Here is a 26309-nt window from a genome sequence, read left to right on the forward strand (position 1 = left end):
AATCTGTTTTTTTTTTTTGGGGGGGGGGGGTTTAACCTTTATTTGTGTTGTTTTTCCCCCCGATTCTCGGTGTGGTTTTTTTATTTTTATTTTTATTTTTTTTTTTCCTAAATCCGTGTTTTTCTCCCCAAGTTGGAGCTGCGCTGCCTCGAGGGGCTCCGGGACCCCCGGGGGGACCCCGAGGGCATCGTGGGGGCCCCTCCCCCCACGCGTGGCGACGGCCCCCGAATTCGCCGACCCCCGGCTGCTCCCGGTGAGCCCTGAAACCCCCGGAATTCACCCCAAAACCGTGGGCTCCGCCCCAAACGCTCTGGAATTCACCCCAAATTCTCTTTTCTGTCCCCTCAGTTCGTGGAGCAGCAGCGGGAAAAGTGGCACCGGAAAAAGGTACTTTGGGAACGCCCAGAATTCCCAAAAATTCCCCCCCAAAAACTGGGGCTGGGGGAGGGGCCAGATCGCCCTGATGTCAATCAGGGGGTCCCGGCCCCTCCCACTCCTGTTCGGGGTGGGGCACACCCTGGAATTCGGGGGGGTGTTGTAAAATAATTTTGGGGCGCTTTAAAGCGTTTTCCCTCTGTTTCGAGGGCGTGGGTGTGGCTGGATCTGACCACGCCCATTTAAGGCCCAACCCCCTCATTAACTTTTCCCTTTCTCCCCTCCCCCTCTTTTCAGTTCCTCCCCTCCCCCCCCTCCGGTTTGGACCTTTCCAAGATGGTGGCGCTGATGGGGGGCGGGGCCAGTGGTGCAGGAGGCGTGGCCTCGCCTTCCTTAGCCCCGCCCCCGCGCTTCCGGCCAGAGGCGGAAGAGGAAGCAGAAGCAGGAAGTGGGTGCTGTCCCCTGCTGGCCGACCCCATGTTGCCACCCACTTCCGACTCGGATTAAGCCCCGCCCCTTTTCCTGACGGGGCCACGCCCCCTCCCCATATTTATATAAATATGTAAAATGTCTCTGTGTCATAGGGGGCGGGGCATGGGTGGGGCTAAAGCGGGGCGGGGCCGAACGGGGCGGGGAAAACCTGGGCAGGGCCGGCGGGATGGGTGGGACCCGGCGGGGTTTGGTTTTTTTTTTTTTAATAAAAGGTTTGGAAACGGAGCAAGAGGTGCGAGTGATTTTTTTTTTTTTTCCCTGCAATGAAGTGCTAATTAAGCTCCTGGTCTGCCTCCCTTGATTCGTCCCCCGCCTTAATAAACGTCTTTAATTAAATGCTCCCGGTAGCTAATGAGCCCCGCGCGCGCATTTCCCTCTCTCGCCACCAGGTGGCGCTCGCCGATCTCCCCCTCCCCTCGCGATTTTCCCGCCTCTCCTCCGTCACGTGATCCCGCCCCCCCCCTCCGCATTTCCCCGCCCCTCGCGGCATCACGTGACCCAGGGACGGCGTCATTTCTCCCCGCTATTTTGCGTTCCCGTGTCACGTGGTAGGCGCCCCCCCCCCCCTCCCCTTTCAGGTTTATTTATTTATTTTTTTTCCCTTCCACCCCCGGCACAAGAGAAAGCAGCCGCTTCTCCCCCGGGACTCCCCGCTTCTACCCCCTCTCCGTTTCCTTCTTCCCCCCTTTCACGCCAATCCCGGCGCTTCCTCCCCCTCCGTTTCCCGCCTTTCCCCTCAAGCCCGTCCCGCTCAGCAGGAGCGGCGCCATTGCCGCTCCCCCCTCTTCCGGCGTCCCCCTATCACGTGACGGCGGCGCCTCACGGTTTTCCCGCCTCTCCCTGATCACGTGACGCGGGCGCCGGCGCCATTTCGCCGTCCGCCTGCACTTCCCCTGTCACGTGACCGCCGTTCCTTTAATTCCCGTTTTTCCGGCTCTGCCTTCCCTCCCCCGGTTTACCGTCTTTCCCTCCCACTATTTCCCGTTCCCTCATTCCTCTGCTTCACGTTTCTCTCCTTCAGGATAAACGCCCGCTTTCCGCCCCCCTCCCCACCCCCCAGTTTCCCGCCTCTCGCCGTCACGTGACACCGCCCCCTCGGTTTTTGCCGCCTCTCCGCCCGTGTCACGTGACGCGCTGCTCCAGTCCTCCCGTCCCGCCCTTTTCCGCTGCCCCGGAAGCGGAAGTTCCCCTCAGCCCGAACTTCCGGGGAACGCCGAGGCGCGGGAGGAGGAGGAGGAGGCGGCGGCAGCGGCGGCGGCGACGACGACTCGGGGGGGTCCCGGGGGGGGTCCCGTCGGGGGATCCCGGACGAGCCCGAGGGTCCCGGGGGCCGCTCGCCCCGGCTGGGCCCTCTCATGGCGCTCAGTCTGGACCGCGAGGCCTTTTCGCGGCGGTTGCGGCGGCTCTACGCGAGTTGGCAGGTGGGGGAGGGGCGGGGGGGTGGCTGAGGGGGGGCGGGGTGGGGGTTGTGAGGGGCATCGGTGTGGGGGAGGGGCCCGACGGAGATTTGGGGGTGGGGTGAGGTGAATTCGGGCGCGGTTCGAGGTGAATTTGGGGAGACGTGGGGGAGGGGAGCGGGCTTAATTTGGGGAGGGGTCGTGGGGAGGGGTCTGAGCCCGCCTGGAGGGGGAGGTCGAGTTTGAGGAGGGTTTGGGGGTGAATTTGGGGTAAGTTGAGGGGAATTTGGCTCTGTTGCAAAGGTTTTCTGGGGGGATCAGGGATAATTTTGGGAGGGGGTTCTGACCTTGCCTTGTGCCCGCCCCCCTCCCCCAGAAAGGGGAAGATGAGTTCGGGGGAGTCGATGCCATCGTGGTGTCCGTGGGGGTGGACGAGGAGATCGTCTATGCCAAATCCACGGCGCTGCAGGTGAGGGGAGGCTCCCAAAATCCCTGAGGGGAGGCTCCCAAAATCCCTGAGGGGAGGCTCCCAAAATCCCTGAGGGGAGGCTCCCAAAATCTATGAGGGGAAGCTCCCAAAATCCGCAAGGGGAGCCCCAAAGTCCTCGGGGGAGGTGGGGGGGGAGGTCCCAGACCCCTCTTTTTCGGGGTGTGTTATCACTGTTGAAAGGATCAGAGTGCTTTTGGGGTATTCCCATAAATTTGGGGGGTGTTCCAATCCCGTTTTTTGTCACCCCAAATAGATTTGGGGTGTTCCCACTGTTTGTAGGTGAGCTGCCGTGAATTTCGGGGCTGTTCCCATTGGCTTTGAGGGGTTTCCCAGCATTTTTAGGGAGATCCCCATCTTTTTTGGGGGTTCCCGACATTTTTTAGGTGAGTTCCCATCACAGTTTCGTGAGTTTTTATCATTCTGAAGGAGTTCCCGACTTACTTTTAGGGCCTCCTGGAGTTTTAAGATGCTCACAGAATTTCCTAATACATTCCCACTTTTTTTTTTTTTTTTTTATTTTTCTTAATTTTTTCCCACAGTTTTTGAGTGCTTTCCTGTAGTTTTTAGAGGGATTTGTTTTATTTATTTTGGTAGTTGTTTACGTTGTTGGGAAAGTTGCCGTCATCTCTGGGTGAATTCTTTCTTTTATTGGACCAGTTCCCTCATTTGTGGGTGAACCTTCATTTTTTGGGGTGAGCTCCCTCATTTTTACAAGGATCCCCATAATTTTGTGGGTTTCTCTTTTATTTCCGTGGGGACTCTCATAATTTTTGCGCCTTTCCCGTCAAGTTTAAAATCTTGAATAGGCAGCTCCCCCTCACTCTTAGCCAGGACCACCCCCATTTTTGAGCTTTCCCCTTATTCTGGGGGATCGTCAGATTTCCTTGGAGCATCCCCTCAGTTTTTAGAGCAACCCCATCGTTTTTGGTTTTGTTTTGTTTTGTTTTGTTTTTTTTTTTTTTTTTTTAAGATGCCCACTCTCCATTTTGAGATTTCCCTTGGGGTTCTCTCGGGGTTGCCCCGCTCCCGTTAGTGTTCCCTGCGTCCCCGTTTGGGGTCCCCCTGACCCGTTTTGGGGTCTTCCCCCCCACCCCCACCCCTCCCCAGACGTGGCTGTTCGGCTACGAGCTCACCGACACGGTGATGCTGTTCTGCGAGGAGCGCGCGCTGTTCCTGGCCAGCCGCAAGAAGGTCGAGTTCCTCAAGCAGGTGGCCCAGGGCAAGGGCGCCGAGGGGACCAACGGGCTACCGGCGGTGACGCTGCTGGTCCGGGAGAAGGTGGGGGTTCAACGGGGGGGGGGGGTGTGGGGGGGGGTTTGGGGTGCTGGGGGTGGGTCTGGGGGGGCGTTCTGGGGTTTGTGGGGTCACTTTTGGGGTCTTCTGGAGTGGTGTTTTGGTTTCGGGGGTCCTTGGGGGGCTCTGACGCATCTTTGGGTTTGGGGGTTCCTTTTTGGGTTTCAGGGGATCCTGTGGGGCGGTTTGGGGGTCAGGGTTGGGTCCAGGGGGGTTTTGGTTTTGTTTGGGGGGGGGGGGGGGTCATTTGGTGGGCCTTGGTTTGGGGGATCCTCGTTGGGTTTAAGGGGGGTGCTGGGGGTCCAAGTTTGGGGTTCCCTGGGGGGGGGGGTGGTCTTTGAGTTGCCCTGAAGGGGCTGCAGTTGGGTTGGGAACCCAGAGCTGGGCGTGGCCACCTTGCCCTGCCCCACCCCTCCATGGCCTCGCCCCCTCCCCACAGAATGAGAGCAACAAGGCCAACTTTGAGAAGCTGATCGAGGCCCTCAAGGGCAGCCGGGGCGGGCGGCGCCTCGGGGTCTTCTCCAAGGACAAGTTCCCAGGGGAGTTCATGAAGAGCTGGAACGACGCCCTGAGCAAGGAGGGCTTCGAGAAGGTCAGGGGGGAGGGGTGGGGCTCAGCTCAGGTTGGGCGTGGAATGGGGAAGGGCGGAGTTGGGTTGGAAGAGTTGGAAGGGTCATGGTGGGGTTGGAAGAGTCAAAGGCGAGTTGGAAGAGTGAAAAGTTGGGTTAGAAGATTCAAAGTTAGGTTGGACTTGGGTGAGTCAGAGTTGGGTTGGAAGAGTTAAGGTTGGATGGGAAGAGTTGGAGTTGGGTTGGAAGAGTCAAAGTTGAGTTGGAAGGGTTTAGGGCCGTGCCGGCACGGCCGGCCCCGGCCCCACGCCCGTCCCGCTGACCACAGGTGGACGTGAGCGCGGCCGTGGCCCAGGCCATGGCGGCCAAGGAGGAGGTGGAGCTGCAGCTGATGCGCAAGGCGGCCGCCATCACCTCCGAGGTCTTCACCAAGTTCTTCAAGGAGCGCGTCATGGAGATCGTCGACGCCGACGAGGTGGGGCGGGGTGAAAACGGGGGTTTTGAGGTCAGGTTTGGACCAAAACAGGGAGTTTTGAGTAGGGTCGGAGCAAAAATCAGCGTTCCGAGATCAGCTTGGACCAAAAATGCAGTTCTGAGGTCTGGTCGGATTAAAAATGGGAGTTTTGAGATCACTCCAGATCAAAGCGAACGGTTTTGTCCAAATCCTGCTTTGAGGCCAACGCGGTGTGAGAACGAGGGCTTTGGGCTCCATTTGGTCCAAAAATTGATATTTTGGGGTAAAAAGCGAGCATTTTCTTAGGTTAGCCTCACCAAAAAAAAAAAAAAAAAAAAAAAAAAAACGGGCATTTTGGGGCATCAAAACCGATCCAAAAAAAAAAAAAAAAAATCAATTAAAAATTTTTGGACGGAATCTTTCCAACAAAAATTGGTGAAGCCCCCAAACCGATAGCTGTCCATCCAAACCCCAACATCCCGAGGCCCGGAAACGGCCGCCGCGAGTCCGAGTCGCCGTTCGGCGACGTCGCGGTGACGTCGCGGCGCTGTCCCACCTGCAGAAGGTGCGCCACAGCAAACTGGCCGAGGCCGTGGAGAAGGCCATCGAGGAGAAGAAGTACCTGGCCGGGGCCGACCCCTCGGCCGTGGAGATGTGCTACCCCCCCATCATCCAGAGCGGCGGCAACTACAACCTCAAGTTCAGCGTGGTCAGGTAACCCCAAAAAACCCCCCCACGGTTCCCCGAGATCCCACCCGGAGTCAGTAAAACAAAACAAAAAAAAAAAAAAAAAAAATTCCTGGTTTTTTCCAGCCCCCCCCCCCCAAAAAAAAAAAATCGGCGTTCCCGGTGTTCTGCCCCGATATTGGCGCTTTCCCACCCCGGAAATTCGGGTTTTCACTGCAGAGTTGTCCTGTTCCACCCTAGAATTGGGGTTTTGGGACCAAAATCAGTTTTTGGCATCCTGATATTGTAATTTCCACTCCATAGTTGGACTCGTTTTTTTTTTTTTTTTTTTTTTTCCCCCCCCCTTTATCCCAACTTTCTGCTCCTAAAATCGTCTTTTCTTTCCGTTTTTTTTTCCCCCCAAACCCCCGTTTGTTCCCAACTTTTCCCCTCCCGCTCTGATATTTTCCTCCTAAACTCCCATTTTCCCCCTTTTTTTTCCCCAGTCTTTGTGTTTTTCCTCCCTCATTCCCTACTTTTCCCATTTTTTCCCTATTTTTTCTTGGTTTCCCCCATTTCCCCTGTCTCTCACCCCAATTTCCTTGTTTCTCATCCCATTTTTCCCAATTTCCTTGTTTCTCATCCCATTTTTCCCAATTCCCCCATTTCTCACCCCATTTTTCCCAATTCCCCCATTTCTCACCCTGTTTTCCCCATTTCTCACCCCATCTAACCCAATTCCCCCATTTCCCACTCATTTTTCCCCATTTCTCACCCCATTTTTCCCAGTTCCCCCATTTCTCACCCCATTTTTCCCAATTCCCCCATTTCCCACTCATTTTTCCCCATTTCTCACCCCATTTTTCCCAGTTCCCCCATTTCTCACCCCATTTTTCCCAATTCCCCCATTTCTCACCCTGTTTTCCCCATTTCTCACCCCATTTTTCCCAATTCCCCCGTTTCTCACCCCATTTTTCCCAATTCCCCCGTTTCTCACCCTGTTTTCCCCATTTCTCACCCCATCTAACCCAATTCCCCCATTTCCCACTCATTTTTCCCCCATTTCTCACCCCATTTTTCCCAGTTCCCCCGTTTCTCACCCCATTTTCCCAGTTCCCCCGTTTCTCACCCTGTTTTCCCCATTTCTCACCCCATTTTTCCCAGTTCCCCCATTTCTCACCCCATCTAACCCAATTCCCCCGTTTCTCACCCCATTTTCCCAATTCCCCCATTTCTCACCCTGTTTTCCCCATTTCTCACCCCATTTTTCCCAGTTCCCCCCATTTCTCACCCCATTTTTCCCAGTTCCCCCATTTCTTACCCCATCTAACCCAATTCCCCCGTTTCTCACCCCGTTTCCCCAGCGACAAGAGCCACATGCACTTCGGGGCCATCACCTGCTCCATGGGCATCCGCTACAAATCCTACTGCTCCAACCTGGTCCGGACCCTCATGGTGGACCCTTCCCAGGACATGCAGGACCACTACAGCTTCCTGCTGCAGCTGCAGGAGGTGCTGGTGCGCGAGCTGCGGCACGGTCAGTGTCCTGAGCGACCCCTGAGTGACCACCCCGTCACTGACCCCGTCACCGACCCCACAACGTTCCCCCAGCGGCCACCAGGGCTTCCTGCCGCGGCTGCAGGAGGTGCCGGTGCGCGAGCTGCGGCACGGTCAGTGTCCTGAGCGACCGCAGTGACCATTAAGTGACTCCGTAACTGCCCCGATGACCCCCCACGGTGACCCCAAAAAAGATCACAGTGACCCCAATCCTCCCAACCCCCCTCCCCGCTGACCCCTGCGTGACCCCCAATGACCCCTGAATGACCAGAGTGACCGCCCCAGGTGCCAAGCTCTGCGATGTCTACACCGCCGTCATGGACGTGGTCAAGAAACAGAGGCCGGAGCTGCTGGGCAAGATCACCAAGAATTTGGGGTGAGAACGGCGGGGTTTGGGGGCTGGAGCCCAGGGGAGGGTCATTGAGGGGTCACCGTGGTCATTTTTGGGGTCACCGTGGTCATCTTTGGGGTCACCCAGGTTCGCCATGGGCATCGAGTTCCGCGAGGGCTCCCTGGTCATCAACAGCAAGAACCAGCAGCGCCTCAAGAAGGGTGAGAGGCGCAAAATCCCCTCTTTTTGCCCCAAAATCTCCCTTTCCCACCCCAAAATCCGGCTTTGAAAACCCAAAATCTGCTTTTCCTGCCCCAAGATTTGCCTTTTCCGCCCCAAAATTGTCTTTTTCTGCTCAAATCTGTGTTCTGCCTCGGAATAAGGGATTGTGTGCCCCAAGTTCAGCTTTTCCTACCCCGAAATTGGAGGTTTTACCCCGAAATTGCTGTTTATCTCTAAAATCATTGTTTTCTTCTTTAAAATCATGGTTTTTGTTGCCAAGTTGTGATGTCCGGGATTTTTTTTTTCCCCCCCCCCCAAATGAAGTATTTCCTCCCGAAACCCGTAATTTTGCCCCAAAAATCAGTTTCCCCATGAATTTCCCTTTCCCCTCCCAAAATCCATCTCTTCCCCTTCCAAACCCTTTTCCCGCCAAAACTCCCCCTCACGAATCCTTCCCCACCTCCCTCTAAAAATTCTCTTTTTTCCTGCGGAATTTTTATTTACTTTGTGGGGTTTTTTTTTTTTTTTTGTTTTTTGTTTTTTACCAAAACCGCGTGGTTTCTCCCCGTTCCAGGGATGGTTTTCAGCATCAACGTGGGGCTGTCGGAGCTGCCCAACAAGGAGGGCAAGCGGCCGGAGGAGCGGACGTACGCGCTCTTCATCGGCGACACCGTCATGGTGGACGAGGTGGGCGGGGCCGCTGCCGGCCAATCAGAGGGGCCCTGAGCCCGCACCGACCAGTCGCGGCCTTTTTTCTCCTCCTGCCGGCCAATGGGATGTCTCGCTTCCCTCGGCCAATCACGGCCTTGCTCCCCTCAGGAAATGGCGGTTCCCTTTCTGCTGTCAGCCAATCACGTCCTTGCTTCCCTCGGCCACTCGCGGCCTCCCTCCCCTCAGGAAATGGCGCCTCCCCTTCTGCCCCTCAGCCAATCACGCTTTTCTTTCTCGTCCCCTTAACCAATCGCGTCCCTCCTGCCCCTCCCCTCGGCCAATGGCGTCTCTCCGTGGCCCCTTGCTGCCCCCTGCAGGACGGCCCGGCCGTGGTGCTGACGTCCGTGAAGAAGAAGGTGAAAAACGTCGGGATTTTCCTCAAGGTGAGCCCGGATTTGGGCCCAAACCGCGGCTTTTTGGGAAAAAATCCTGCAGAGGGGAGGAGCTGATTTTGGGTGGGTTTTCCTCAGGATTTGGTGGTTTTGATTCGCTTCGGGGTTTTTTGGGGGGTGTTTTCCTGCCCTTCAGGCGGCGGAATTTTCACTGGAATCTACGGGAATCCAGGCGGGTTTGGGTGGGTTTGGGGATTCTGGGCGTTCTTTGCCTGAATTCCCGATTTCTGTCCCAAGAACGAAGACGAGGACGAGGAGGAGCCGGACAAGGACGCGGCCGAGGATCTCTTGGGCCGCAGCTCCCGCGCCGCCCTCCTGACCGAGCGCACGCGGGTGGGTCCCTGTCCTGACCCGCCACTGGCCACCATTGACCACACCTGGACCAGCAATGACCAGCGCTGGCCACACCTTGTCCGGCACTGACCACACCCTGACCAGAACTGACCGTGCACTGACCTCACTGACCCCGTACTGACCCCGTAATGACCTCACTGACCCCTCTGGCCACGCTGACCGCCCCTGCCCGCTGTCCGCAGAACGAGCTGACGGCCGAGGAGAAGCGCCGGGCGCACCAGAAGGAATTGGCCACGCAGCTCAACGAGGACGCGCGGCGGCGCCTGACGGAGCAGCGCGGGGAGCAGCAGACCCAAAAGTACGGGAGTTCACCCCAAACCTGGGACGGAAGTACCGGGGATCCACCCCAGATCTGGGTCCTGTCCCCGGTCCTTCCCCGCTGGCCCAGTTTGGGATGATCTGGGCACCGATTCCTGCCCCAGTTCCTGCCCCGATTCCTGCCCCGATCCTCAACTCCTCCCCCAGTTCCCAATTCCTGCTCCAATTCCCGATTCCTCCCCCGATTCCGGCCCAAATTCCTTCCCAAGTGCCCCAATTACTACCTCGATTTGTGCCCAAATTCCCCCAATTCCTGCCCCTGTTCTTGCCCCAACTCCCACCCCCGATTTTCCCCCCAATTCCCTTCCCAAATCCACCAAGTCCTAATTCCTCCCCGAATTCCCAGTTCCCAGCACCCAATCCCTTCCCGAATGCTCCAATTGCTTCCCCAGTTCCCAATTCCCTTCCCCAATTCCCAGTTATTTCCATTTCCAATTCCCTTCCCAAATGCCCCAATTCCCGCCCCGCTTCCCACCCTGATTTTTATTTCTTCCCCACCCCCCCACATTCCCAAACACCCCGAGTCTCCCCCCTAACCCCACCCCGGAATTCCCACCCTTTTCCCAAAACCCCGTTCCAGGGCGAGGAAGTCGAACGTGTCCTACAAGAGCGCGGCGCTGCTGCCCAAGGAGCCGCACGTGCGCGAGATGAAGATCTACATCGACAAGAAGTACGAGAGCGTCATCATGCCCGTCTTCGGCATCGCCACGCCCTTCCACATCGCCACCATCAAGGTGGGAGAGGCCCCCAAAATCCCCGGGATCCGCCCCAAAAACGCTGAAACGGGGATGGGGGGGGGTGGGGGGAAAGAACGATGTTGGAATGGTGGGAACCCCCAAAATCGACGCCAGGGACGCCAAAAAGGGACCAAAAGAAAAAAAAAAAAAACCCCCCCGGAGGCATACCCAAAAAAAATCAAAGAGCCAAACGAATCTCCACGTCAACTCAAAAGCTGCCAAAGTTGCTCCAAAAATGCCCCAAGTTTTTCTAAAAAAGAAAATATGAGGGTTTGGGCTTGGGGTCCCCAGCTCACAGTTTTGGTTTTGGGGTCCCAACAAGTTTGTCAGAGCTTTTTTTTTTGGGGTCCTATCGCCTTATCTTGGGTTGTTTTAAGCTCCCTCCACCACACCTGGATGTGGTTTTGGGGTCCCACCACCCCATTCCAGGTGTTTTTGGGATCCCACCACGCCTGGATGTGGTTTTGGGATCCCACCACCTCATTCCAGGTGTTTTTGGGATCCCACCACACCTGGATGTGGTTTTGGGGTCCCACCACCCCATTCCAAGTGTTTTTGGGATCCCACCACGCCTGGATGTGGTTTTGGGATCCCACCACCTCATTCCAGGTGTTTTTGGGATCCCACCACACCTGGATGTGAGTTTGGGATCCCACCACACCTGGATGTGGTTTTGGGGTCCCACCACCCCATTCCAGGTGTTTTTGGGATCCCACCACACCTGGATGTGGTTTTGGGATCCCACCCCACCTGGATGTGGTTTTGGGATGCCACCACCCCATTCCAGGTGTTTTTGGGATCCCACCACACCTGGATGTGGTTTTGGGGTCCCACCACCCCATTCCAGGTGTTTTTGGGATCCCACCACACCTGGATGTGGTTTTGGGGTCCCACCACCCCATTCCAGGTGTTTTTGGGATCCCACCACACCTGGATGTGGTTTTGGGATCCCACCACACCTGGATGTGGTTTTGGGAACCCACCACCCCATTCCAGGTGTTTTTGGGATCCCACCACACCTGGATGTGGTTTTGGGATCCCACCACACCTGGATGTGGTTTTGGGATGCCACCACACCTGGATGTGGTTTTGGGATCCCACCACCCCATTCCAGGTGTTTTTGGGATCCCACCACGCCTGGATGTGGTTTTGGGATCCCACCCCACCTGGATGTGGTTTTGGGATGCCACCACCCCATTCCAGGTGTTTTTGGGATCCCACCACACCTGGATGTGAGTTTGGGATGCCACCACACCTGGACGTGGTTTTGGGATCCCACCACACCTGGATGTGGTTTTGGGGTCCCACCACCCCATTCCAGGTGTTTTTGGGATCCCACCACACCTGGATGTGGTTTTGGGGTCCCACCACCCCATTCCAGGTGTTTTTAGGCACCTGCCCTGCCATCCCGAGGCCGTCCCGCCCTCCCCCCGCCCCGTTCGTTACTTTTTCTCTCTTCCCCACCCCAAATCCCCGTTGTTTCCCCCCGAATCCCCCCCTCCCTCACCCGAATTTCCCCTCCCCAGAACATCAGCATGTCGGTGGAAGGTGACTACACCTACCTGCGCATCAACTTCTTCTGCCCGGGCAGCGCCCTGGGCCGCAACGAGGGCAACATCTTCCCCAACCCCGAGGCCACCTTCGTCAAGGAGATGTGGGTGACCCCGCCCTGCCCCCGGTGACCTCCCCGAGGTGGTCAGCGAAGGGTCATGGAGGTCACTCTGCCCGCAGAACCTACCGGGCGTCCAACCTGAAGCCGCCGGGCGAGTCGACGGTGCCGGCGTCCAACCTGCAGAACGCGTTCCGCATCATCAAGGAGGTGCAGAAGCGCTACAAGACCCGCGAGGCCGAGGAGAAGGAGAAGGAGGTGGGGTCAGCGGTCAGCCGGGGTCACCTGGGGGGTCAGCTGGGGGGTGGGGAGTGGGCAGAGAGCGGTCAGCGAATGATTGTTGAGTGGACGTTGAGTGGGCATTGGGTGGACGTTGGGGGGACATTGAGTGGTCAATGAATGGTCAACGATCAGTTGATGAGTGGTCAGTGAGTGGACATTGAGTGGTCAGTGGTCAGTGAACGACCATCGGGTGGGCATTGGTCAATGAATGGTCAACGAACAATCATTGAGTGGTCAATGAATGGTCAATGAGTGGACATTGGTCAGTGAACAATCATTGGGTGGGCATTGGTCAACGAATGGTCAACGAACAATCGTTGAGTGGTCAATGAGTGGGCGTTGAGCGATCAGTGAACGGTCTTTGGTTGGACATTGAGTGGTCATTGAATGGTCAACTAAACACTCGTTGAGTGGTCACTGGCCTTTGAGTGGTCATCGAGTGGTCATTGAGCGATGGTTGGCCATTGAGTGGTCACCGAGTGGTCATTAAGCAATTGCGTGGCCATTGAGTGGTCACTGTCTATTGAGCGATCTTTGAGTGGTCGTTGAGTGGTCACTGGCCGTAGAGTGGCCATTGACCAGTCACCGGCCGTTGAGTCTCCATTGAGTGGCCGTTGAGTGTCCACCGGCCACGGAGCGGCCGTTGAGCAGTCACCGACCGCGCCGTGGCCGTTGAGCGTCGCCGGCGGCTGCGTGGCCGTGCAGCGGCCCCGAGCGGTCAACGTCGGTCTGGATGTCCTCAGGGCATCGTCAAGCAGGACTCGTTGGTCATCAACCTCAACCGCAGCAACCCCAAGCTCAAGGACCTCTACATCCGGCCCAACATCGCCCAGAAGCGCATGCAGGGCGCGCTCGAGGCCCACGTCAACGGTGACCCAAAATCACCCCAAAAAAACACCCGGGGCTTTGGGGAGGGGTTTGGGGGGCGAAGTTTCGGGAACGGGGCCGAAGGTTTGGGTTGGATCGCGGGGGGGTTTTTTTGGGGAGTTCCGTGAGGATTTTGGGCGCTCTACGACGTTCTCTGGGGGATCTTCAGCGTTCTTTGGGAGTTCCTCGACGGTTTTTGTATTTTTTTTTTTTGGGGGGGGGGGGGGTCGTTTTCCAGCATTTTTGGAGGGTTCTTGGACATTTTTTTGGGCGTTCCTCAAGGGTTTTGTGGCATTCTTCGGCATTTTTTGGGGGGCCTTCGATTTCTTTTTTTTTTTTTTTTTTTTTTTGCGTGTTCCTCCAGGGTTTTTTGTGGGTTCCTCAAGATTTTTTGGGTTTTCTGGGATTCTTCAGGATTTTTGGGGGGCGGTTCCTCACAAGGTTTTTTTTTTTTTTGTTCTTGGACTTTCCTGAGGATTTAGGGGTTTCCTGGGGTTTTTTGGGGTTCCCATGGATTTCGGGGTGGGTTCCGATGGATTTTTGGGATTTTCCTGGAGATTTTGTGGCGGTTCCAATGGATTTGGGGATTCTCCCGTGGGTTTCGGGGCGGTTCCTGTGGATTTTGGGGCTGTTTTTGTGGATTTGGGGATTCTCCCGTGGGTTTCGGGGCGGTTCCCGTGGATTTTGGGGCTGTTTTTGTGGATTTGAGGATTCTCCCGTGGGTTTCGAGGCGGTTCCCGTGGATTTTGGGGCTGTTTTTGTGGATTTTGAGGATTCTCCCGTGGGTTTCGAGGCGGTTCCCGTGGATTTTGGGGCTGTTTTTGTGGATTTTGAGGATTCTCCCGTGGGTTTCGAGGCGGTTCCCGTGGATTTTGGGGCTGTTTTTGTGGATTTGAGGATTCTCCTGTGGGTTTCGGGGCGGTTCCAGTGGATTTTGGGGCTGTTTTTGTGGATTTTGAGGATTCTCCCGTGGGTTTCGGGGCAGTTCCCGTGGATTTTGGGGCTGTTTTTGTGGATTTTGAGGATTCTCCCGTGGGTTTCGAGGCGGTTCCTGTGGATTTTGGGGCTGTTTTTGTGGATTTTGAGGATTCTCCCGTGGGTTTCGGGGCGGTTCCCGTGGATTTTGGGGCTGTTTTTGTGGATTTTGAGGATTCTCCCGTGGGTTTCGGGGCGGTTCCAGTGGATTTTGGGGCTGTTTTTGTGGATTTTGAGGATTCTCCCGTGGGTTTCGAGGCGGTTCCCGTGGATTTTGGGGCTGTTTTTGTGGATTTTGAGGATTCTCCCGTGGGTTTCGGGGCGGTTCCCGTGGATTTTGGGGCTGTTTTTGTGGATTTTGAGGATTCTCCTGTGGGTTTCGGGGCGGTTCCCGTGGATTTTGGGGCTGTTTTTGTGGATTTTGAGGATTCTCCTGTGGGTTTCGGGGCGGTTCCCGTGGATTTTGGGGCTGTTTTTGTGGATTTTGAGGATTCTCCCGTGGGTTTCGAGGCGGTTCCCGTGGATTTTGGGGCTGTTTTTGTGGATTTGGGGATTCTCCCGTGGGTTTCGGGGCGGTTCCCGTGGATTTTGGGGCTGTTTTTGTGGATTTGGGGATTCTCCCGTGGGTTTCGGGGCGGTTCCCGTGGATTTTGGGGCTGTTTTTGTGGATTTGAGGATTCTCCTGTGGGTTTCGGGGCGGTTCCAGTGGATTTTGGGGCTGTTTTTGTGGATTTTGAGGATTCTCCCGTGGGTTTCGGGGCGGTTCCCGTGGATTTTGGGGCTGTTTTTGTGGATTTGGGGATTCTCCCGTGGGTTTCGGGGCGGTTCCCGTGGATTTTGGGGCTGTTTTTGTGGATTTTGAGGATTCTCCCGTGGATTTCGGGGCGGTTCCCGTGGATTTTGGGGCTGTTTTTGTGGATTTTGAGGATTCTCCCGTGGGTTTCGAGGCGGTTCCAGTGGATTTTGGGGCTGTTTTTGTGGATTTTGAGGATTCTCCCGTGGGTTTCGAGGCGGTTCCCGTGGATTTTGGGGCTGTTTTTGTGGATTTTGAGGATTCTCCCGTGGGTTTCGAGGCGGTTCCCGTGGATTTTGGGGCTGTTTTTGTGGATTTTGAGGATTCTCCCGTGGGTTTCGAGGCGGTTCCCGTGGATTTTGGGGCTGTTTTTGTGGATTTGAGGATTCTCCTGTGGGTTTCGAGGCGGTTCCCGTGGATTTTGGGGCTGTTTTTGTGGATTTTGAGGATTCTCCCGTGGGTTTCGAGGCGGTTCCCGTGGATTTTGGGGCTGTTTTTGTGGATTTTGAGGATTCTCCCGTGGGTTTCGGGGCGGTTCCCGTGGATTTTGGGGCTGTTTTTGTGGATTTTGAGGATTCTCCTGTGGGTTTCGGGGCGGTTCCCGTGGATTTTGGGGCTGTTTTTGTGGATTTTGAGGATTCTCCTGTGGGTTTCGGGGCGGTTCCCGTGGATTTTGGGGCTGTTTTTGTGGATTTTGAGGATTCTCCCGTGGGTTTCGGGGCGGTTCCCGTGGATTTTGGGGCTGTTTTTGTGGATTTGGGGATTCTCCCGTGGGTTTCGGGGCGGTTCCCGTGGATTTAGGGGCTGTTTTTGTGGATTTTGAGGATTCTCCCGTGGGTTTCGAGGCGGTTCCCGTGGATTTTGGGGCTGTTTTTGTGGATTTGAGGATTCTCCTGTGGGTTTCGGGGCGGTTCCAGTGGATTTTGGGGCTGTTTTTGTGGATTTTGAGGATTCTCCCGTGGGTTTCGGGGCGGTTCCCGTGGATTTTGGGGCTGTTTTTGTGGATTTTGAGGATTCTCCCGTGGGTTTCGAGGCGGTTCCCGTGGATTTTGGGGCTGTTTTTGTGGATTTTGAGGATTCTCCCGTGGGTTTCGAGGCGGTTCCCGTGGATTTTGGGGCTGTTTTTGTGGATTTTGAGGATTCTCCCGTGGGTTTCGAGGCGGTTCCCGTGGATTTTGGGGCTGTTTTTGTGGATTTTGAGTATTCTCCCGTGGGTTTCGAGGCGGTTCCCGTGGATTTTGGGGCTGTTTTTGTGGATTTGAGGATTCTCCCGTGGGTTTCGAGGCGGTTCCCGTGGATTTTGGGGCTGTTTTTGTGGATTTTGAGGATTCTCCCGTGGGTTTCGGGGCGGTTCCAGTGGATTTTGGGGCTGTTTTTGTGGATTTTGGGATTCTCCCGCCCCTCAGGGTTCCGCTTCACCTCGGTGAGGGGGGACAAGGTGGACATCCTGTACAACAACATCAAGCACGCCGTGTTCCAGCCCTGCGACGGCGAGATGATCATCGTGCTGCACTTCCACCTCAAGGTTTGGGGCCAAAAACGCCGATTTCGGGCAAAACGCGCCGTGCCGGGAGAAATCCCCGCGGTTTCAGGGCAGAGCCTCAAGGGTTTGGGGGAATTTTGGGGGTTTAGGGCAGTTCTTGGGTTGGGTCGAACACAAGGGTTCGAGGTCGACGCCTCATGGATTTTTTTTTTTTTTTTTTTTTGGGTTGAAAGCCTGGGATTTTAGGGCGGAATCCTCTGTTGTGTGTTTTTAGCAAAATTCAGTGATTTTTGGGTCGAAATCCCTGCGTTTCGGGGAAAGCCGTCTGGTTTTACGTCAAAATCTGACGGTTCTGGGTGAAAACCCCGATTTGGGTTCAAAACTTGGTGGGTTTGGGTCAAAATTCGGCCGTTTTGGGTCGAAACCCTCAACTCACCAAATCGCGCGGGTTCTGTCGGAAACCCCGGAATTTGAGTCAAAACCTCTCAAGTTTCGGCTCCAACCCTCGCGTTCGGTGCCGAAATCCGGGCGTTGCCAGCTGGAATTTCGGATCCCGGGGTGAGGGGGTTGGAAATCGGGCTTTTATTTTTTTTGTTGTTGCTGTTGTTCTGTTTGTTTTTTTTTTTTTTTTTTTTTTTTGTTTGATTTTGCCCAAATTCCCCTTTTTCTCTCCCAAGAACGCCATCATGTTCGGGAAGAAGCGGCACACGGACGTGCAGTTCTACACCGAGGTGGGGGAAATCACCACGGACCTGGGCAAGCACCAGCACATGCACGACCGAGACGACCTCTACGCCGAGCAGGTGCCGTTTTGGGGAGAATCCCGGTGATTTTGGGGCCGATCCTGGTGATTTTGGGGCAAATCCTGGTGATTTTGGGGCCGATCCCGGTGATTTTGGGGCCGATCCCGGTGATTTTGGGGCCGATCCCGGTGATTTTGGGGCAGATCCCGGTGATTTTGGGGCAGATCCCGGTGATTTTGGGGCAGATCCCGGTGATTTTGGGGCAGATCCCGGTGATTTTGGGGCTGATCCCGGTGATTTTGGGGCTGATCCCGGTGATTTTGGGGCAAATCCTGTTGATTTTGGGGCAAATCCTGGTGATTTTGGGGCTGATCCCGGTGATTTTGGGGCAAATCCTGGTGATTTTGGGGCTGATCCCGGCGATTTTGGGGCTGATCCCGGTGATTTTGGGGCAGATCCTGGTGATTTTGGGGCAGATCCCGGTGATTTTGGGGCACATCCCGGCGATTTTGGGGCCGATCCCGGCGATTTTGGGGCAGATCCCGGTGATTTTGGGGCAAATCCTGGCGATTTTGGGGCAGATCCCGGTGATTTTGGGGCCGAACCCGGTGATTTTGGGGCTGATCCCGGTGATTTTGGGGCTGATCCCGGCGATTTTGGGGCCGATCCCGGCGATTTTGGGGCCGATCCTGGTGATTTTGGGGCTGATCCCGGTGATTTTGGGGCAGATCCCGGTGATTTTGGGGCAGATCCCGGTGATTTTGGGGCCGATCCCGGTGATTTTGGGGCAGATCCTGGTGATTTTGGGGCTGATCCCGGCGATTTTGGGGCCGATCCCGGTGATTTTGGGCCTGATCCCGGTGATTTTGGGGCAGATCCCGGTGATTTTGGGGCCGATCCCGGCGATTTTGGGGCTGATCCCGGTGATTTTGAGGCCGATCCCGGTGATTTTGGGGCCGATCCCGGTGATTTTGGGCCATTTTCCCAGGATTTTGGGTTCTGAATGAAGCGGGAAACATTTCTCGGGGTCATTCCCGCAGGTTTCGGGCCATTCCCACGGGGTTTTTTTTTTTTTTTTTTTTTTTTTTGGTGGGGTTTTTTTGTTTGTTTGGTTTTTTTTGTCATTTCCCCGATTTTTTTTTTTTTTAATTTATTTTTTTTTTTGGGGGGGGGGGCGTTTTCCCGGGATTTTGGGGCCGCAGATGGAGCGGGAGATGCGGCACAAGCTGAAAACGGCCTTCAAGAACTTCATCGAGAAGGTGGAGGCCCTGACCAAGGAGGAGCTGGAGTTCGAGGTGCCCTTCCGGGAACTGGGGTGAGTTTGGGGCGAAAAACGGGAAAAATGGGAAAAGGGGGTTTTGGGGGAAAAAGGGGAAAAAAAAAAAAAACGGGAGAAAACCAGAAAAATGGAGGGAAAGGGGAAAAAAAAAAAGGGGAAAAAAGGAATTTTGAGCGGGTTTGGGGTTGTAGGAACCGAGGATGATCAGGGAAAAATGAATTTGAGGGGACTTGGGGTCATTTCTTGTGGAGTTTTGGGGTCTTTTCACCCAATTTTGGGTCTTTGTCTCATTTTTTGGGGGGTTTCCCCTGCGGGGTTTTTTTTTTTTGGGGTTTTTTCCCCCAAATTTTGTGGGATTTTTTTTTTTGATTTTGGGTTTTTTTTTGTTTTTTTTTTTCCCCCCAGGTTCAACGGCGCCCCCTACCGCAGCACCTGCCTCCTGCAGCCCACGAGCAGCGCCCTGGTGAACTGCACCGAGTGGGTACGTGCAGGTGGGACACCTGGGACAGGTGGGACACCTGGGACAGGTGGGGCAGGTGGGACAGGTCAGACACCTGGGACAGGTGGGACACCTGGGACAGGTGGGACAGGTAGGGCAGGTGGGACAGGTCAGACACCTGGGACAGGTGGGACACCTGGGACAGGTGGGGCAGGTCGGACACCTGGGGCAGGTGGGACACCTGGGACAGGTGGGGCAGGTCTGACACCTGGGACAGGTGGGGCAGGTAGGACAGGTGGGACAGGTCAGACACCTGGGGCAGGTGGGACACCTGGGACAGGTGGGACAGGTAGGGCAGGTGGGACAGGTCAGACACCTGGGGCAGGTGGGACACCTGGGACAGGTGGGGCACCTGGGACAGGTGGGGCAGGTCTGACACCTGGGACAGGTGGGGCAGGTAGGACAGGTGGGACAGGTCAGACACCTGGGGCAGGTGGGACACCTGGGACAGGTGGGACAGGTAGGGCAGGTGGGACAGGTCAGACACCTGGGGCAGGTGGGACACCTGGGACAGGTGGGACAGGTCAGACACCTGGGGCAGGTGGGACACCTGGGACAGGTGGGGCAGGTCTGACACCTGGGGCAGGTGGGACACCTGGGACAGGTGGGACACCTGGGACAGGTGGGGCAGGTCTGACACCTGGGGCAGGTGGGACACCTGGGACAGGTGGGACACCTGGGACAGGTGGGGCAGGTAGGGCAGGTGGGACAGGTCAGACACCTGGGGCAGGTGGGACACCTGGGACAGGTGGGACACCTGGGACAGGTGGGGCAGGTAGGACAAGTGGGACAGGTCAGACACCTGGGGCAGCTGGGACACCTGGGACAGGTGGGACACCTGGGACAGGTGGGACAGGTAGGGCAGGTGGGGCAGGTCAGACACCTGGGGCAGGTGGGACACCTGGGACAGGTGGGACAGGTCAGACACCTGGGACAGGTGGGACCTTGGAGACCCCCGGGTGTGTCCAGGTATATCCAGGTGCCCCCAAGGAGTTACCCAGATGTTTCCTGGTGCACCCAGGTGTAACTCAGTTCTATCCAGGTGCACCGAGGTGTAACCAGGTGTATCCAGGTGTAACTCAGGTGTACCCTGATGTAACTCAGGGGTATCCAGGTGTATCCAGGTGCACCCAGGTGTAACCAGGTGTATCCAGGTGTAACTCAGGTGTACCCCGGTGTAACCCAGGTGTACCCAGGCGCACCCAGGTGTAACTCAGGTGTATCCAGGTGTAACTCAGGTGTATCCAGGTGTAACTCAGTTGTATCCAGGTGCACCCGGGTGTAACCCAGGCGCACCCAGGTGTAACCCGGGTGCACCCAGGTGTAACCAGGTGTAACTCGGGTGTACCCAGGAGTATCCAGGCGCACCCAGGTGTATCCAGGTGCACCCAGGTGTAACCCAGGTGTAAGTCAGGTGTATCCAGATGTAACCCAGGTGCACCCAGGTGTAACCCGGGCGCACCCAGGTGTAACCAGGTGTAACTTGGGTGTATCCAGGTGTATCCAGGCGCACCCAGGTGTAACCCAGGCATACCCAGGTGTAACTCAGGTGCACCCTGGTGCACCCAGGTGTAACCAGGTATATCCAGGTGTAACTCGGGTGTACCCAGGTGTATCCAGGTGTAACTCAGGTGTACCCAGGTGTATCCAGGTGCACCCAGGTGTAACTCTGGTGTACCCAGGTGTATCCAGGCGCACCAGGTGTAACCCAGGTGTAACCCAGGTGTATCCAGGTGTAACTCAGGTGCATCCAGATGTAACCCAGGCGCGCCCAGGTGTAACCCGGGTGTACCCAGGCGCACCCAGGTGTAACCCAGGTGTATCCAGGTGTAACTCAGGTGTACCCAGGTGTATCCAGGTGCACCCAGGTGTAACTCTGGTGTACCCAGGTGTATCCAGGCGCACCAGGTGTAACCCAGGTGTAACCCAGGTGTACCCAGGTGTACCCAGGCGCACCCAGGTGTAACCCAGGTGTATCCAGGTGTATCCAGGCGCACCAGGTGTAACCCAGGTGTAACCCAGGTGTACCCAGGTGTACCCAGGCGCACCCAGGTGTAACCCAGGTGTAACCCAGGTGTATCCAGGTGTATCCAGGCGCACCCAGGTGTAACCCAGGTGTAACCCAGGTGTATCCAGGTGTATCCAGGCGCACCAGGTGTAACTCAGGTGTACCCAGGTGTACCCAGGCGCACCCAGGTGTAACCCAGGTGTATCCAGGTGTAACCCAGGTGTAACTCAGGTGTACCCAGGTGCACCCAGGTGTAACTCTGGTGTACCCAGGTGTATCCAGGCGCACCAGGTGTAACCCAGGTGTAACCCAGGTGTATCCAGGTGTAACCCAGGTGTAACCAGGTGTACCCAGGCGCACCCAGGTGTAACCCAGGTGTATCCAGGTGTAACTCGGGTGCATCCAGACGTAACCCAGGTGCGCCCAGGTGTAAGCCGGGCGCACCCAGGCGAGCCCAGCTGTGTCCCCAGCCGCCGTTCGTGGTGACCCTGGACGAGGTGGAGCTGATCCACTTCGAGCGCGTGCAGTTCCACCTGAAGAACTTCGACCTGGTGATCGTGTACAAGGACTACGCGCGCAAGGTGACCATGATCAACGCCATCCCCGTGGCCTCGCTCGACCCCATCAAGGAGTGGCTCAAGTGAGGCCTGAGGGGGGGTGGGGGTGGGGGTGGGGGAGGGGGTGGGGGTGGGGCAGGAAGTTTTAGAGAATTTTTTTTTAAAAAACAAAAAAAAAAAAAAAAATTTTTTTTTTTTTCCTTTTTTTTATTTAGGTTTTTTTTCTTTTTTAGGGTTCTTTTTTTTTTAGAATTATTTCTTATTTTTTTTTATTTTTATTTATTTATTTATTTATTTTTTTCGATTTTTTTTAGAATTTTTTTCATTATTTTTTCCGATTTCTTTTTCGATTTTTATTTCCACTTTTTTAGATTTTTTTATTAATTTTTTCGAATTTTTTTTTCGAATTTGTTTCGATTTTTTTTTTATTTTTCTTATTGTTGTTTTCGATTTCTTCTACTTTTTTTTTTTATTTTTTAATTTTTTTTTAAATTATTTTCTCCAATTTTTGTTCCAATTTTTTTTTAAATTTTTTTTTTTCGATTTTTTCAATTTTTTTATTATTTTTTTTCGATTTTTTTCGATTTTTTTCGATTTTTTTTAATTTTTTTTTATTATAGTTTTTGATTTTTTTACATTATTTTTGATTTTTAATTTTTTTTTTATTATTTTTTCCGATTTTTTTTGATTTCTTTTCGATTTTTTTTAATTTTTTTTTATTGTCTTCGATTTTTTAAATTGTTTTCGATTTTTAAATTTTTTTTATTATTTTTTCCGTTTTTTTTGATTTTTTTTTATTTTCTTAATTTTTAAATTATTTTTTCCAATTTTTTTCGATTTTTTCGATTTTTTAATTTTTTTCTTATTTTTTTGACTTTTTTAAATTTATTTCTTTATTTTTTCGATTTTTTAAATTTTTTTTTATTTTTTCCGATTTTTTTTCGATTTTTTTTTATTTTTTTCAATTTTTTAATTATTTTTTTCATTTTTTTTTGATTTTTTTTTCGATTTTTTAAATTTTTTTATTATTTTTTCGATTTTTTTTCGAATTTTTTTTCCGATTTTTTTTTTTATTATTTTTTCGATTTTTTAACTTTTTTTCGATTTTTTTTTTATTATTTTTTTCGATTTTTTTTTCGATCTTTTTTTCGATTTTTTCGATTTTTTTCGATTTTTTTTTTCGATTTTTTTAGTTTTTTTTTATTTCTAGATTTTCTTTTTAGGGTTTTTTTAATGGGGTTTTTTTTAGATTTTTTTTTCTTTAGATCCTTTCTAAAATTTTTTAAATTTTTTTTAGAGGTTTTTTTTTTTATTTTTTCAGGTGTTTTTTAGATTCGATTTTTATTTTGTTTCCTTAGATTTTTTTTATTTTTTTCAATTTTTTTAGATTTTTTTTATTAGAGTTTTTTTAGATTTTTTTATTAGAGTTCTTTGTGATTTTTTTAATTCGAGTTTTTTGTGATTTTTTTTTTATTCGAGTTTTTTTAAACTATTTTTTTTTTCCAGATTTTGTGCAGGGTTTTTTTTCTGCCTTCTCGCGTTTTTAAATTTTTAAATTTCTTTATTTGCGTTTCAGGGCTTTTTTTTTTTTTTTTTGTGAGTTTCGAATTTTTTTTCAATTTTATTTTCCTATTTTTGGTTCCTTTTAGATTTCTTTATTAGTTTGATTTTTTTTTTTTTAATTTTTTTTTTTTGATGGGGTCTTTTGGGTTTCTAAAAAAAAAATTTTTTTTTTTTTTTTTTGGCTTTTCTGGCTCGGCTCCGTCTCACCTGTCTCACCTGTCTCACCTGTCTCACCTGTCTCACCTGTCTCACCTGTCTCACCTGCAGCTCGTGTGACCTCAAGTACACGGAGGGGGTGCAGTCCCTGAACTGGACCAAGATCATGAAAACCATCGTGGATGACCCCGAGGGCTTCTTCGAGCAGGGGGGGTGGTCCTTCCTGGAACCTGAGGGGGAGGTAGGACCTACCTGGGACACACCTGGGGGACACACACAGGCCTGGGAAAAACCTGGGGCGCAAGCCAGGGACACACCCACATACCTGAGGGCACACCCACATACCTGGGGACACACCCACACACCTGGAGACACACCCGGGGACACACCCACACACCTGGGGACACACCCAGAGACACATCCACACACCTGGGGACACACCCACACACCTGGGGACACACCCGGGGACACACCCACACACCTGGGGACACACCCACACACCTGGGGACACACCCGGGGACACACCCGGGGACACACCCACACACCTGGGGACACACCCACACACCCGGGGACACACCTGGGAAACACCCACACACCCAGGGACACACCTGAGGACACACCCACATACCTTCAGACACATCCACACACCTGGGGACACACCCGGGGACACACCCACACACCTGGGGACACACCCGGGGACACACCCAGAGACACATCCACACACCTGGGGACACACCCACACACCTGGGGACACACCCAGGGACACACCCACCACCCAGGGACACATCCACACACCTGGGGACACACCCACATACCTGGGGACACACCCACACACCTGGGGACACACCCACACACCTGGGGACATATCCACACACCTGGGGACACACCCACATACCTGGGGACACACCCACACACCTGGGGACATATCCACACACCTGGGGACACACCTGAGGGCACACCCACACACCTGGCGACACACCCAGACCACACCCCGGCCCCTCCCAGGTGCTCTGGGTATTTTCAGCCCCACCTCACCCCTCACCTGTCCCTTGTCTCACCTGTCAGGGCTCAGAGGCGGAGCCGGGCGAGTCGGAGTCGGAGCTGGAGGACGAGACCTTCAACCCCTCGGAGGAGGATGAGGAGGAGGAGGAGGACAGCGACGAGGATTATTCCTCCGAGGCCGAGGAGTCAGGTGAGTACACCTGAGCCCACCTGGGGGTACCTGGGCACACCTGGAGGACGCCCGGGGGACACCTGGGATACCCGAGACGCACGTGGGATACCTGTGGGACACCCGGGCACACCTGGAATGCACCTGGGCCACATTTGAGATACAACTGGGATACCTGAGTTTCCCCCATTTTTACCCCATTCCCCCCCCTCATTTCCCCCCATTCCCCCCCCCATTTTCCCCCATTTTTTCCCATTCCCCCCCCCATTTTTCCCTATTCCCCCCATTTTTTCCCATTTTTCCCATCTCCCCCCATTTTTTCCCATTTCCCCCCCATTTTTCCCATTTTTCCCCCCATTTCCCCCATTTTCCCCCCATTTTTCCCATTTCCCCCCATTCTCCCCCCATTTTTTCCCATTCCCCCCCCATTTTTCCCTTTTCCCCCCATTTTTTCCCATTTTCCCCCCATTTTTCCCATCTCCCCCCGTTTTTTCCCATTTCCCCCCCCCATTTCCCCCCCATTTCCCCCCATTTTCCCCCCATTTTCCCCCCATTTTTCCCATTTTCCCCCATTCTCCCCCCATTTTTTCCCATTTCCCCCCCATTTTTCCCCCATTTTTTCCCCATTTCCCCCCATTCTCCCCCCGTTTTTTCCCATTTCCCCCCCATTTCCCCCCATTCTCCCCCCATTTTTTCCCATTTCCCCCCCATTTTCCCCCCATTTTCCCCCCATTTCCCCCCATTCTCCCCCCGTTTTTCCCATTTCCCCCCCCCCATTTTTTCCCATTTCCCCCCCATTCTCCCCCCATTTTTTCCCATTTCCCCCCCATTTCCCCCCATTTTCCCCCCATTTTTTCCCATTTCCCCCCATTCTCCCCCGTTTTTTCCCATTTCCCCCCCATTTTCTCCCCATTTTCCCCCCATTTCCCCCCATTCTCCCCCCATTTTTTCCCATTTCCCCCCCATTCTCCCCCCGTTTTTTCCCATTTCCCCCCCATTTTCTCCCCATTTCCCCCCCATTACCCCCATTCTCCCCCCGTTTTTTCCCATTTCCCCCCCATTTCCCCCCATTTTCCCCCATTTTTTCCCATTTCCCCCCCATTTTCCCCCAGAATACTCCAAGGACTCCCTGGGCAGTGAGGAGGAGAGCGGCAAGGACTGGGACGAGCTGGAAGAGGAAGCCCGCAAAGGTTGAAGGGACCCCTCCCCCCCCCCCCAAAAAAAAAAAACCCCCAAACTTCCTGATTTTCCCCCAAAACCTCCTGATTTTCCCAAAACCTTCGTTTTTCACCCCAGCCGACCGCGAGAGCCAGTACGAGGAGGAGGAGGAGCGCGGGCGTGGCCGCAAGAGGAAGGGTCCCCCCGGGCGGGGCCGCCACAACCCCCCCAAAAAGAAGAGGAAGTAGCCCCTCCCCCCACACCCAATTCCCGAATTTTTTTCCCACCCCCCCCCCTACAAAAAAAAAAAACAAACAAACAAAAAAAAAACCCCCCCCCCCCAAATTCGGGATTTTTTTCGCCCTCGTTTTTTGCCTCCTCTTCCTCCCACGGTAAAAGGTGGGGTGGGGGTTGGGGGAGGGGTTCTCCCCTCCCCCCACCTTGGGAATTTTGGGGTTTTTTCTCTTCCAAAATTCCCGAAGTTTTGGAGATTGGGGGGAGGCGGGGGTTTGGTTTTCCCCGATTTTGGTGGTTTTTTTTCCCTTTTTTTTTGTTTTGTTTTGTTTTGTTTTTTTCCTTTCCCCCCCCCCCCCCCCCCCCCCTTTGGAATTTTGGGGTGATTCCCGCAGATTTTGGGATTCGAACGGGGCGTGACGGGGGTGGGGGGGGAGGGGAATCCCACCGAGTTTTCCGAATTTTCAGTTTGGTGATTGGGGGGGGGGGGAATTTTTTTTTTTTTTTGGGTTTGTTTTTTTTTTTTTTGGGGGGGGGGGTTGAAATTCCATCATTTTCCCTCCCCCCCCAAAAA

General features: G+C 53.8%; 1 protein-coding gene across 1 annotated transcript; it reads left to right on the top strand.

The window, feature by feature from the left end:
* The first annotated feature begins 2084 nt into the window (after positions 1-2084).
* On the top strand, positions 2085-25798 carry SUPT16H (SPT16 homolog, facilitates chromatin remodeling subunit). Its single transcript, XM_062512384.1, has 26 exons — positions 2085-2288; positions 2641-2733; positions 3862-4032; positions 4487-4639; positions 4945-5091; positions 5633-5784; positions 7101-7273; positions 7579-7669; positions 7772-7845; positions 8421-8533; positions 8875-8940; positions 9187-9282; positions 9486-9601; positions 10202-10355; positions 11885-12012; positions 12090-12225; positions 12993-13119; positions 16291-16409; positions 17045-17170; positions 18313-18425; positions 18795-18870; positions 21367-21536; positions 23284-23413; positions 24238-24364; positions 25456-25533; positions 25640-25798. The coding sequence occupies exons 1-26, from the start codon at positions 2223-2225 to the stop codon at positions 25747-25749; spliced, it is 3105 nt and encodes a 1034-aa protein (XP_062368368.1). The 5' UTR covers positions 2085-2222; the 3' UTR covers positions 25750-25798.
* The last annotated feature ends 511 nt before the right edge of the window (positions 25799-26309 follow it).

The sequence above is a fragment of the Cinclus cinclus genome, chromosome 36 (genome assembly GCF_963662255.1).
Source record: "Cinclus cinclus chromosome 36, bCinCin1.1, whole genome shotgun sequence".
In the NCBI taxonomy this organism is placed as follows: domain Eukaryota; kingdom Metazoa; phylum Chordata; class Aves; order Passeriformes; family Cinclidae; genus Cinclus; species Cinclus cinclus.

Coding starts and splice junctions, on each gene's coding strand:
- SUPT16H (XM_062512384.1), top strand. CDS start 2,223: ATGGCGCTCAGTCTGGACCGCGAGGCCTTTTCGCGGCGGTTGCGGCGG. Junction 4,033..4,486: donor CGCTGCTGGTCCGGGAGAAG/GTGGGGGTTCAA, acceptor CCCTCCCCACAG/AATGAGAGCAACAAGGCCAA. Junction 7,670..7,771: donor AAGATCACCAAGAATTTGGG/GTGAGAACGGCG, acceptor GGGGTCACCCAG/GTTCGCCATGGGCATCGAGT.